Raw genomic sequence first — 14274 nt, 5'->3', positions numbered from 1 at the left:
ATTCCGCACCAGCATGCATGCCCCATTTGGAGGCTAATTAAGAAAATAACAAACCTGCCCACACTGGCTAAGAGAGCTCCCTACCGGCCTTTGTAAATTTGGACATGTGTTTTTTTCCCCTGCACCCAGCATATTGATAGACAATGCTCCATTATTGCTTTGTCTTTCTGAGTAATCTAATGATTGCATAACGTCATGCTTGGCTCTCTCTCGCTTCCCTTACTGTTCTTTCAAACTTCCCATAGTTCCTTTATTCTAGTTTCTCCCCTTTCCCAAGAGAAATCCCTTGCAATAAAACTAGTCTCTGTGCTCCCGTCATCCTTTGCCAGTTCAGATGTGGTCCACAGGCAACAGCACCAGCCTCAACATCATCTGGCGACTGTTAGAAATGGAGAACCCCAGCCTTACCCTAGACCTAAGAGACGTAAAATCTTTGAATTTATCAAGAGCTTCAGGTTGATTTTTGTATACATTGTTGTCCAAGTTTCTGTATTCTCACTACCTTATGTAAATACTCATCCACCAAAGAGAAAGACTTAGCTTTTCTAAGTAACCCAGAGAACCCCAAGTGGACTAGAGACAGCAAAAGTGCAAATCTGACCACATGTACATATTGTTCTCATAGAAAATCTCCCCAACATTTAAAAATTAACATTGTTTAGATTGATAATTTTTAAACAGTTTACAATGGGGAATAGTTTGCTATTCTGGTCTTCACTGGCACCTACTGGAAACTCAGAATGTCCCATTCTCTGTCATGTTGACATGCCACACATTGATATCTCCGTTACTGGTACCATACTCTGAAACAAGAGATAAACCTGGAAGCTCCCATGTTCCTGAGTATCAGGAAGGAGGGAGTTATTTAACTACTTTAAATAACCTTGTCCCCCCACCCCAAATGTTGACCTTTACCAAAAGGTATAGGTAGGAACCTGGCATAGGGGCACACTCCTTTAATCCCAGCACTCCAGAGGCAGAGGCAGGCTGATCTCTATAAGTTTGACACCAGCCTGCTGTACAAAATGAGTTCATGTCGGCCAAGATTACATAATGAGACTGTCTCAAAAGTCCAAAATATGTAAGTATGAAATGAAGAATTCCGGGCTGACTTTCAATTTTATGTTACCTGGCATGCAATGTTTAAGACAAAATTCTTATTGTCCCTCTATAATAATATCAAAACTTATCAATTTGGTAGGTTTCTTCAGTAGAGTATGAAGGAGCTTTATAGGGAGCCGATCAAGTCTTCTATGTACTATCTTTGAGACCTGTTTGCAAAAACTTGTCAATTTCCTTTCTTTCATACAGAAGCCAAGGATTCGGTAGTTATAGTTGGGGGTGGAGGTCTGGGAGCTTGAGAAATGGCTCAGCAGTTAAAAGAACTGACTGCTCTTCTGGAGGTTCAGGCTTTGATTCCCAAACGCACATGGCAGCTCACAAGTGTCTATAGCTGTAGGCCCAGCAGAGCCAATCCTGATCCTGGCTTCCTTGGGCACTGCTTACACATGGCACATCATAGACATAGATTCAAGTACACACTCATACACATAACATTAAAAACAAGTAAAATATTTTAAAAAGCATTCCTAAAATACAGGAAGTCATACTTATGCAATTTAAATGTACCCTGTTATTGGGCCCTCATCTAGTATCAGGGACTTTAGGAAGTCATGGAGAATATCTTACATTAAAGCTTGTGCTTCTCAAGTCTTAATGTTACTGCCTGCCACCTGGTGATCTTGTTAGAAATCAGTTGCTGCTGGGGTTGGGGATTTAGCTCAGTGGTTCGGTCCCCAGCTCCGAAAAAAAAAAAAAAAAGAAAAAAGAAAAAGAAAAAAAAAAGAAATCAGTTGCTGCTAGTGTGGGGTTTGGACTGGAGCCTGGGAATCTTTATTTCTAAAGGTTCTTAGTGATGGCAAAACTTCTGCTCTGTGGATCACTTTGAGGAGCTGATACATCTGAGATGTCAGATGTTTAAAGTGACTCTTTGACATCGTCAAAGGACAGAGCAAGACTGACATCTCTCCTATGTGTGTCTTAGATTCAGGCGTCCGTCTTGCTTTGTCTGAGGAATTTAGATTGGTTGGCAGCAGAGTTGATATGGAGATGTGAATTTTTTTTTAAAAAAAAGGAGTTTGCTTTATGTCCATGCTGCTCCAGTTAGGGTTGCTGGAGGACGGAGAGACTGGAGGATGGAGAGACTGGAGGATGGAGAGACAAGCCTGAGGCATCTTAAAGGAACTCAAGCTGGGCAGATGGATGAGAGCATGTGTCTGCTGTGTAGAACTTGGCAGGACGCCCTTAAGGGGATTTGCTTAAACTGTCAGGAATTATGAGGTAGTCAGACCAGCCATCTTTCTCTATGTTTCTTTGCACATCATTGTTTTGGCTGATGAACCTGCCCCAGCCTCCTTTCAGCCTCACTTCCGGTGGCTTACCCAGTCTTCTTTCTCATAGCTCCTGCCTGTTTTCATGAAGTCTCAGCTTGTGCATGGGCCCATCTCTGCCACCTGGCATTCTGTCAGCATCAGCTGTGATTGCTGATGGCTTCGCTTCTTTCACAATATGCATTTCAAATCATTGAGAAGAGGAATCTGATAGCGTAGGATCCCTTACCATGCTGATAAACCTAGGATTTCGCTGCTGCTATTTGGGAATCCAATTACTGCTGATGGCGGATAGGCCATTGGTATTTGATACCCAGGCAAAGTGATATAGCTAGCAAAGATTGCCGTTTCATGGGGCTGTGTGCCAGGACAGAGTCTGTGGGGTAGGGCAAGCATCTTGCACCTTGTGCATTTTATTTGTTTGCTTAATGGAGGTCATCTCTGCAGGGATGTGGTTCAGTCGTAGCCTTCAGGCAGGACCCAGAAACATAGTGTTTGTTTTATTGCCCTTTCATGTCCTCGTACTCAGAGGGCAGCCTAATATGAAGATGTTTCAGGGTCAGGGAAGTGAGTCACTTAACTAATGAAAGTATTTAAAGCAAACCATCACAGACCTGCTTCTGTATCTTTGCCATGTCTTCATTTGAATGCAATGTAGGCAAAGGAGGTGGAAAAAACCCTCATTAATCCAAAGTACCAACACAGTGTTAGGCACTCTGTGTTAAAAATACAGGAGAAGGCATATCAGGTTTGTTTTAGGAAAGAACTGATGGACAGACAGCTTCTGGTCCTTTTCCACATTAGAAATGCTACTTCCTCATTTCAGAATGTCTGAGTGTACCCTGAGGGTATCTCCACAGAAGGCAAGCAGGTTTGCCATCCTGAGTGCTCCAAACAGGAAATGAAGGGATACTTGAGAAAGCAGATGCATAGAGAGAACCAGAGCTAGCCCTTACCCTTAAAATTCACCCCTGCTTTGGCTCTGTACTGTTTGTTCTGGGTGGGGGTGGTGGAGAGGGGGCACATCTTTCTCACTATTCTTTCCCACATGCAGACTTTTGAGGAGAACTATTTTCAGTTTTTATTTGCTAATCAATAAACTCAAGGGTAGGTCTTGTCTGTTCCCAGAGATAAAGAACTGCGTGCATAAGTACTCTCTATCCAGTCGAACAAGCAGCGGGGTTCTCTTTGTTTTTCACGGTGTTTCTGTGAGATAAGAAGAAACCGCCCAGACATGATGCGTGACCAGGCAAGGTTTTGAAAGACTATTTTATCAATTCATTCCCTATTTTGAACTGTGGATGAAGAGAATGGGGGAGGGGCACCGTCCACAGGACAAGCCGGTTTCCTCCCCGTGGCTCCAGAACAAATAGGAGACTATGGATACATGTTTAACAGAGGAGAGAATATGACAGTTTGCAGTTATGAATATGAAAAGCAAATATCGAAAATTATACCAATTTAGTAATTCAGCTGAGTGCAGCACTAAAAATTCAATGCTCGCTCTCTCTCTCTCTCTCTCTCTCTCTCTCTCTCACACACACACACACACACACACACACACATCACATACACACACACAATTGTCTGTCATGTGGACTGAGAATCAATACAGAGAAGCCATGTAGATAGCCAAGAAGGAAGATTTGTTCCTAGGAAAACAGAGGCTGGGTAGAACTGGGATAGAAGACCATTAGAAGAACACTTCAAGGATCTTACCGGGATGGAGGGGCTGACTTTAGACTAATGATGTATGGCTATTTTTGTTTTCAATACATGTCCTCTATCTACTCCTCCCAGTCCCCCACATCTCTTCCTTCTTGTGTACACTCCTCCTCTGTTTCCCTTCAGAAAGGAGCAGACCTCCCAGGGATATCACCCAGACCCAGCATAACAAGTTGCAATTGGACTAGGCTGTCAGGAGTTCCAGAAGAATAAATACCAAACTATTGCAAATCATAACGTATATGCAGAGGACCTAGCAAAGATTTCTATAGGCTCTGGGATTGCTGCCTAAGTTTCTGTGAACCCCTATGTGAGTTTGAGGCCAGCCTGGTCTACAGAGTGAGTTCCAGGACATCCAGGAATGCACAGAGAAGACATCCGACCTTGACACCGCCCCCAGAGGAAATACGATGTGAACAATAAGATTCAGTGTAAATTCAGTAGTTCTTACTAAAGTGCAGAGAAGGTTTTCATATGGCAGATGAATGAGGGTGGGCTGCATCTTACATGAGTTTAGAGTTGGAAAATCACTTAGGAGAACCGTGGTCAATGCCGAGGAAGATCTGAGTGTGAGTGGGTGTGGCAGCGGTGATCCCCAGGAAGACGGGGTTTTCATCAGTAGGCATAAAAGAGAGATGCCATTAAGAGACAAGGACAGGCAGTTAATAAAAGGAAAATTGAAGTTCAAAGCCATGAGGTAATTGCTTCTGAGAAAGTGGAACTGAGGATCAAGTAAAATCTTAGAGAGGCTGAATAGCAGCAGGCCATTATCCATCTCTAGGCCCATGAGCTTTGCATGTTGTGTCTTGTCTCTGTCAACAGACAGTGCATTCCCTATAGGGCAAAGCAGATCCCGTGCTCTCAAGAATTTCCCCCATGATATCTACTGAAGGCCTTACTAGAAAAGGAACTCAATAAATGCTACTTTTTCCCCTTAAATATATTTTGAAATGGGATATTGGTATATAGGCCAGGCAAATCTTGAACTTGAGAGTCTGCTGCCTCAGAGTCCCAAGTGCTTGAATTATAGGATGTGCCATGCTTAAAAACACTTTTCTCTTGAAGTAATTACTTTTCAAGATAAGCTTTCAATTTGACAAACTCAGAAACTGGATTGTATTTTTTTCCCTAATTTTGGGCAAAACAGGAAAGTTACAGCTTCAATCATTAGTGTATTATTTGAAATATAATTGGTCTAATTACAGGTATAAAGAAATGAACTGTGTATACTGCAGGAGAGAGTCCAAAAATCAGTGAACTTTTTCCTGATCCTAGATTCCTTCAGTCAGGCTGGACTGTAGATACATTTCTTCCAGGTCAACCTAACCAGTTCTTTTCTATTCTCATTTGTCATTTGAGAAGCTTGGCGTCCCCAGAGCAAATGCCATGTCAATCATGTTCACTGTCTTAGTGCCAGCACCTACAGTAAGCATGCACGGAGCAGAGAACGAGCTTAAGAAGTGATACAGACCCCAGTGAACTAGACTGTGGGGGGGAGGGCGGCAATGGGGGGAGGGTTGGGAGGGGAACACCCATAAGGAAGGGGAGGGGGGAGGGGGATGTTTGCCCGGAAACCGGGAAAGGGAATAACACTCGAAATGTATATAAGAAATACTCAAGTTAATAAAAAAAAAAAAGAAGTGATACAGAAAGAAGGCAAAGAGGGAGAAGGGGATTAAGGGAGGGAGGACTGTATTTTATTCTTCATGTAAAACTTGCTTATCTGTTTCCAAAACCCCCTCTTCCCCCAATTGCAATTTCTGTGTTTGACACCAACACATGATGACATGTCACAATCTTTGCTCTCATTGGTCTGATAGTCTAGCATAATCCAGAACTAAGGCAGCAGGAGGGCAAGCATTTCATCTTAACAGGGAGCCTGGTGATAGGGGATACAAACCCAAGGAAGCATCCAGTTGGCCCCTGAGGGAAGGCAGGTCACCGAACATGGTGCAAGCCAGAGGAGATTCTTTTTTTTTCTTTTTCTTTTCTTTTTTTTTTTATTAACTTGAGTATTTCTTATATACATTTCGAGTGTTATTCCCTTTCCCGGTTTCCGGGCAAACATCCCCCTCCCCCCTCCCCTTCCTTATGGGTGTTTCCCTCCCAACCCTCCCCCCATTGTCGCCCTCCCCCCAACAATCTCGTTCACTGGGGGTTCAGTCTTAGCAGGACCCAGGGCTTCCCCTTCCACTGGTGCTCTTACTAGGATACTCATTGCTACCTATGAGGTCAGAGTTCAGGATCAGTCCATGTATAGTCTTTAGGTAGTGGCTTAGTCCCTGTAAACTCTGGTTGCTTGGCATTGTTGTACATATGGGGTCTCGAGCTCCTTCAAGCTCTTCCAGTTCTTTCTCTGATTGCTTCAACGGGGGTCCTATTCTCAATTCAGTGGTTTGCTGCTGGCATATGCCTGCCAGAGGAGATTCTTAAGAAAGTTCCCGATGCTTTGGAAACTTGAACAACATTTAATTGTCCTCCCCAATCCTGAAACTGATTATGGACAGTTTGAACAAAATGGCAAAGACCCCAAGTCCTTGCACTTAAGCGTTTCTCTAGTCAGAGTCCTTCTGACGTTTACGTGATTTTTGTCTTGGCACAACTGGACTTTGCTTTCATCCTGGGAATGCAAGTGGCTGCTCTGAATTCGTCATGCAGGAGCTTGTGGAAATGTGGTTTTAGAAGCACAGTCTAGCCACCTCAAACTCAAGGCCTGCTGTCTGGGCCCGACCTGCAGCATCTGTTGTATTAGGGGCAGTGGCTTTCTTAACAACATCCATCAGCCTCACCATTTGTTCTTTCCTGAGCAAATTCTTGTCCCGGTGACAGAGATTAATGATAGAACATCAGTATGGTAGGCTTGGCATTTTATAACAACCCTACCACAGCAAAGGTGCCTGTTTCAAGTGTTGTGAAGAGGGCAGATAAACTCCAATTAAAGGAAGGAGAAACGCTGGCAAAATAAAATTTTGTACATATAGGAGAGGATTGTGACAATATAGTGTTGGTCTTTTTAATGTTTGAGGGGACAGAGATAAAGGTCCTGCTTTGACGTTGGCTCCTTGGTTTCTTTCTTTTCTCAGGTATTGACTCCAGCACAAATTAAAGCAATATGCCAGGCAATTCTGGACTCCGGAAAGCAGTATGCTCTGAAGAAGAGAAAACCATTCCCCCTGATGTATTCTTACTATGGAACGGAATACCTGGGTGAGTGACACTCACTCTAGGCTGCAGAGAGTCTCTCATGGTGAACTGAGTAAAGCAGGAGTGCTTTCAGTTTGGCCATAGGCCATCATTATTCAGGAATAAGAATGACGTTAACCCATTTGAAAACAAAAATTGACATGTAACTGAATATTGTTTCATAACCTGAAGAACAGAAATGTATTTTAATATTTATGTTCATTAAAGACTAAAATCTTTACTTATTTAGTTTATTTAGTTGAGATAGGAATCTCAATACATTGCCTCAGATATCAGATATCCTGCCTCACCCTCGCAAGGAACTGCGACTGTGGGCATATGTCACCACACATAGCTCACTTAGTTTTGTTGACACACGGTGAACAGTTGTCACACTGATACTAAGTAATGCTTTTGTATAGGGGGATAAGATTAATCTGCTAAGGCTTTAGTGACAGCAGATTCATAACTGGCAACTAAGCTACAATCAATAACTTTGAGCCCTGGTTCACGTAAGGAAAAACAGAAAAGGAAATGGGGAGTTCCTTCCAGTTCGCATCCTTACATGCCTGGGCAAGATCTGTAAGGCCCTCTGAAAGCCACAGTTAAACTGTGTCTCTTTCCTCTAGGTTCTGTGTAGTGAGGTTTGTCACACACAAAGCAACCTTTTCCCTTTAAACCATTATTTATGTTCCTTTCTGACTAGAACGTTTCCCTTCCCCCAAGCCCTTTATCTGTTTTTAATACACAGTCTTTAAAACTCTGTGCAAAGGGATATACTAAGACACTTTCTGTGTCTTGGGGAAAAGGTTGTCGAAGGCTATCTTGAGAATCATTGACATGTTTCAGGTATGTTTCCCTGAAGCGAATAGGGTGACATCATGGCATCATGCCCACACTGTTAATGAAGTCCTCACCGTATCATAGTATAATCTGTGACTCACTTGTACAACCGCCCTGTCAGGTTTTGTGTACATTCAGGATGAGGGTTCATTCATTTAGCTTTGTGATCCTTGGACCTTTGCCACAGAGCCTGCATTTAATGAGGGCACCCAAAGGAAGCAGTGAATGGCTAGTGAGCAACATTAATGAGAGTTTTCTCGAAGAAGTTTTGCATTCTTTCCTAAGGCTTAGAAGGACAAGACCGTGAAACAGGATTTGAATACAAAAATTCATTTGGAATGTAATCCTAGAAAGCATTGATTGAGAAGGGGGTGGGGAAATGAGACAAAGAAGAGGAAAAATTTCATCTACTGTTATATAACGAGCAGTTCTGGATAACAGAGGCTCTACATTAGACTTTTGAATCGCCTTTACAGAATGCCTACAGTAACAACTTAAGGGTGGAAAGACATTTTTTTGGATCATGGTTTCAGAAGGTCAATTCTGTTGTCCCTTGGCTGCATTTATTCTGAGCTCATAATAGGGAAGAAGGTTCTGGTAGGAGAAGCATTTAAATACCCCTCTCATTGTAGGTAAGAGTCAGAGGAAAGAAGGGCTGGAAGACCCTCGAATATACTGGCCTCACATTCTAAAGTTTCCTCAATCTCCCCCAAATAACTCCACTTAGCAGAGAACAAACATCCACTCTATAATTTGATAGGAAACATTTCATATTCAAACTGGAACAGGCTCAGTGCCACTGGGGATTCTTTGAGGCCATAAGGAACACGCCTCAGAATTATCTAACTCAAAGGCTGAGGAAATTCACTTGCTGGCCGCTCCATGAGGTATTAATTCTGCCTTGTCTCTGTATATTAACCATGTTCTTGTGGCCAGAGTAAAACTCAGGCCAAAGAATAAACATATAAGGTACAAAGTACAGAGCATAGGTACAAAGGGTGTAAGGGTCTAAAGTTCTTTTATTGATAGTCGTTTGTTTAAAAGAGAAATTAACATCCTGGGCATTGACATGCATATTGCAAACCAAATTCCTGGTAAATGTGGAAATACTTTCCAGAAAACTCATGCTTCCTCCTAAGACTAAATAGTATGTATCATATATAGTCTAGGTTTCTATGTCATGTACTATATAAATATTTATATGAATGTTGTTTGTTTGTATAAATAATGAAGAACTAATAAAGGAATTGGCCTAAAGGATTATAAGGCTCAAAAATCCAGATCAAAAATAGTCAATGCTGTAAGTTCCAGGCCAAGTCCAAGTCCACAGGGAGAATTAATTCTTAGTGTTTTTATTCCAATCAGGCCTTAGCAGAGTAGATGAGGGTCCTGGGACTGACAAAGGGAGTCTTCTCTTATCAGTCTAAAGGTTGAATCTTCATTGTCTCCACAAGCACTCAAAAAGTCATTCCTAGAAACAATGTTTAACAAAATCTCGTAGGCCCACTCTGCCCATTTAAAGTGCCACATACACTCACTTATTCATTATGCTCTGGATGCAGATCTGTTACAGAGCACTCCACTGCTTACGTTCTAATAGTTGGTTTCTCTCAAATACGACTCACTGTTTGACCTGAATGGAGAGGTCTTCAGGAGTATGTGCAAACTCATCTTCCCCTTCATATCTCCATGGTGAGATAATGTTCAAAACAGAAGTGATAATCTATTTAAAGCTTACAGCTTTATTTAGTGTTTGTGGACCATGTGGTTTCAGTCATAAACACAAGTCTGCTGCATGACAGGAAGGAAGCAGAGAACAATGTGCAGATGGATGACTATTACTATGTTCCAATAAAACTTTATTTACAAAAGAAATCCATGAGCCACATTTGGACTGCAAGCTGTGTTTGGCTGGTGATTTAGGTAAATTGGGTTTTTTTTTTCAACTCAATTGTTACAATACTATATGTGCTTTCAAGTAATGTTTTAATTGAAAAAAATATCATGGATTTCTTCTCACTAAATCAAACCATGACTTCCCTTGTTGGATAAGTGATGCTTGTTTGTCCACGCAGGGGCAGCTCATGGCCTGTCGTCCATTCTCCAAATGCTCCTTTCTTACCACGAGCATCTCAAACCTTCAGACCGGGAGCTGGTGTGGCAGAGTGTGGACTTCCTCATGGAACAGGAACAGAATTGCAACTGGCCACCAGAGCTCGGAGAGACCATCGAGAGAGAGAATGAACTCGTCCACTGGTGCCATGGCGCTCCAGGTCTCCCACACACTGTTGTCTGCAAACAGGGCCCTTCATTCAGCTTACACAAAGGAAGGGGGATTCGTTGTTATAATATCTGAGAGTATTTCTCACCATAGGTCATAGGTATCAAGTTGAAATTTGGGAAAACTAAACATGCCTTAATCTTTAAGGTATTTCTGAAAAGGATTCCATAGGTTGAAAAAGTACATCTATTTATCCATAATGTTAAACAAGTGATCTCTTAAAATGCAATGTGAATTGCACATGTAGGGCAACCTTTTAGGGTATCTGAGTGGTAAGACTGAGAGTCTCAGAAGACTGGCCTTGATTCTCTCAAAAAGAATGGGTAGCCCCATACTCAAAAGCAAAAAGAAATGGGTAGAATTTATTTTAATAATACATAACCTAAATATTATAATGTCAATAGGATTCTAGTTGAAAAATAGAGATGGCTGGGCTAGGGGCAAAAGTACCTGAGTTCAATCAGAGCATTGAAAAATAGTAGTGCACATTCTTTAAAATATGGAAGTATTTAAAATTCATTGATGATTTTACACTTATTTAACATGCTAATAAAATGGTACATTTCAAAGCCCTTTTCACTACAGTGAAGGTGTATCTGCAGCCTGATCATTTTATGTGGTAGCCCTTGGCCTACTAGCATGAAAACTTGTAAATTTCTAATCTCAGGCCCCATCATAGCCAGTGAAACCCAATGTGGATTTAATCAGTACCCTTGTGAAATGTGTGTGAGCCTTTAAGTATGAGATGCAATGTTTTGAAATTCGTGTTCAGTTGAGTCTTTCCAGTAAAAACTAATCAATTTTCTCAAGAAATGAAAATCAATCCCCAGTGAATTATGAAATTGAGCCTTGATACTTAGACCTTATTAATTACCTCTCCTTAGCCTACCTTTCCCAAATACCATTACACAGCCAATGAGTGAGTCTTTTGTAGAAAGGATAATTTAAAAGAAGTTACAAACAAATTCTGGCAAGCGAGATAGAGATTGAAATATCAAATAACACAACTATTAAATTTCTTTTGAAATTTAAAAATGTTATTGACAATTCCATGTATATATAATGGTTTATAATTACTTTCACCTTCCAGAATTTTTTCATTTTTATCAGTTATTTTATTTATTTACATTTCTTTTTTATCAGATATTTTATGTATTTACATTTCAAATGTTAACCTCTTTCTTCCCTTTTCCATCCCCCTCCCCCTGCTTCTATGAGGATGCTCCCACTCCCACCCACCCACTCCCACCTAACCACCCTGGCATTCCCCTACATTGGGGAAATGATCCTTCACAGGACCAAGGGCTTTTCCTCATATTGATGCTGGACAATGACATCCTCTGCTACATATGCATCTGGAGCCATTGGTCCCTCCATGTGTACTCTTTGGTTGGTGGTTTAGTCCTGGGGAGCTCTGGGGGGTCTGATTGGTTGATATTGTTGTTCTTCCTATGGTGTTGCAAACCCCTTCAGCTCCTTCAGTCCTTTCTCTAACTCCTCCATTGGGGTCCCCATGCTCAGTTTGATGTTTAGCTGCAAGCATTTTAATCTGTAACAGTAATACTCTGCATTTCAAATGTTAACCCTCTTCCCAGATTTCCCTCCACAACTTCCCATCCCCTCTTCTCTCCCCCTGTCTCTATGAGGGTGCTCCCCCGCCTGCCAACCCACTCCTGCCTCAGCAGCCTAGCATTCCCCTATGCTGGGTCATCAAGCCTCCACAGGACCAAGGGTGTCTCCTCCCAGTGATACCCAACAAGGCCATTCTCTGCTACATATGCAGCTGGAGCCATTGGACCCTCCATGTATACTCTTTGGTTGGGGATTTAGTCCCTGGGAGCTTGGTGGAGTCTGGTCAGTTGACACTGTTGTTCAGTTTTGCAAGGCTGCTTCAAACCGAAGAGCCTAAGTTTAGATTACATTTGATTTATCTTTGCCTTGTTTCCTGATTTTTATTGCCTTCCTTCCATCTTTAATTAATGTTCTTTAATTGAACTAGAGTTCTGTTTTCTCCTTGATACAGTTTGAAGTGATGAATAATACAAGTCAATGCCTATTGCAATATTTTCTCTGCCTGCCACATTTAACTAAGGAAGGAATGGCAAATTGTATTTATGAAAGTACCAGGACGTAGTACATTATGTTCAGGCTAACTGCGGCCAGGTATAATTTGTGCCCATTATTTCTTGCTTTGACCTTTTTTGGGGGAAAAACAGCACTTATTTACTGTCCTGGAAATAATGTTTCTTGTTAGGCTCAATAATTCTATTTCCTGTTCCTCTTAATCTTTTTTGGTGATGGTCTCTAGATATTCTCCAAGCATCCTGGCATCCTTGAAGTTTGGAGAGGTCCCAAATTAAATGTAGAATATTTTAAAAGGACTCAGTGTGCTAGTAAAAACCCTTACAAGACTATGAAGAGCATCTCCTAAAATGAGTAGACAAGTCATTCTTGATTGGCAGTTATTTTCTTTTTCTATCTTTCTATGTACTAGCTGTTTCAGCAGTCATGAACTTAGATATCATAGATTAGGATTCATGACATTGGTTTATCCTTGAGAAGAGTAACATAAATACATGGCTTCAAAACAAAAGACCATGAAGTCAATGTCATCACTGAAGTATCAAAACAAAACAAAGCAAAACGATTCCCTAAGGAAATGAGGCCCATTATTTCTGTTAACGTCAGCCCTCACCTAAGCGTGATTATAAAAGTGGTAATTGCCGGTCAAAGGCAGTTGTGTTCTTGCTGAAGTTGACGACAGTAAAATGTCCCCCAAATCCAACAGGAAGTGGGCTAGAAATATAATTGTGTTCGAGAAGAAATATTTTGAGAAATAGACTTATGAGCAGCACAGATGGTTAGGGATGATAGGTTATTTTTGTGATTAAAAACCTGCCAGAGATAATCTACAATGTGGAACTTCATTAATGCTACCTAATCCATGCCTCTGTTTCCAGTGACTTTCCTTCAGCCCACCCCATATATGCCCAAGTTATTATGTATGAAATGTATTACTAGGTTTTGACTATAGCTTAACAGTTCTGGGGTCTAATTGTAGCTCTATCAATGGCCAGCTAAGTGACCTTGAGAAAAGTCAATTTTAAAAAAATCTGAAATGAGCTCAATATTTTTGTCATTGTTGACATATTTTTACACCTGGACCTTTTCATTCTCAAGGGATGTATCTCAGATGCTTTTAGAAACACCCACATTTATAAATACCATAGTGACATAGAGCTTTTTCTCACTAAATGCAGTAAAGTATTACAGGAAGATGCATGTGATCCCTTCATAACCTTGAGCACTCCGAAATACAGGAGAGAAGTCATTTGCAAAATCATTAAAACAAATGCTGTGGCTAAAATAACCTTCCTGAGTGCATCCGGTTACAGCGTTACTCTAACACTGACAGCATGCTTCCTGTACTCCGTGTGAAACACAGGTGTGAGCAGTTTTAACAATTTGTTCCACAAAGGCTCTTGGGGAGGTGACTTTGAATAAAGAAGCAGAGCTTCAGTAGTGCAGCTTGGTAACTAAATTTTGTAATGTTGTAATGACTCTGCAAAATTATACATCCTAGTATGAACCTGGGTGCCGATGCTCCAGTGTGTTAAGAATTTATTCTACCTGTAACAAGACTCTGGAGATCCTACATTTCAATGATTTAGCCTCTCAAACTATCTCTATTAAATTAAAATTAAAAAATAATCCTGGGCTTGAGAGATGGCTCCTGGGTTAAGAGCACTGGCTGCTCTTCCAGAGGTCCTGAGTTCAATTCCCAGCAACCACATGGTGGCTCACAACCATCTGTAATTGGATCTAGTGCCCTCTTCACATAAAATAAAACTA

At 41.3% G+C, this 14274-nt stretch overlaps 1 protein-coding gene and 1 long non-coding RNA gene across 5 annotated transcripts in view; one reads left to right on the top strand and one right to left on the bottom strand.

The window, feature by feature from the left end:
• The window catches only part of LOC102553061 (uncharacterized), a 171909-nt gene that overhangs the window by 81487 nt on the left and 76148 nt on the right, over positions 1-14274 (bottom strand). The window lies entirely within an intron of this gene.
• The window catches only part of Lancl3 (LanC like family member 3), a 131435-nt gene that overhangs the window by 96907 nt on the left and 20254 nt on the right, over positions 1-14274 (top strand). The window contains exons 2-3 of the mRNA NM_001191728.2: positions 7199-7322; positions 10217-10414. Of these exons, the coding sequence (NP_001178657.1) occupies positions 7199-7322; positions 10217-10414 (322 nt within the window). The remainder of the gene's footprint in view (positions 1-7198; positions 7323-10216; positions 10415-14274) is intronic.

This window comes from Rattus norvegicus, chromosome X, assembly GCF_036323735.1.
Source record: "Rattus norvegicus strain BN/NHsdMcwi chromosome X, GRCr8, whole genome shotgun sequence".
In the NCBI taxonomy this organism is placed as follows: domain Eukaryota; kingdom Metazoa; phylum Chordata; class Mammalia; order Rodentia; family Muridae; genus Rattus; species Rattus norvegicus.
Note: the sequence above shows the minus strand (reverse complement) of the source record. Positions and strands in the feature narration are given on the sequence as shown.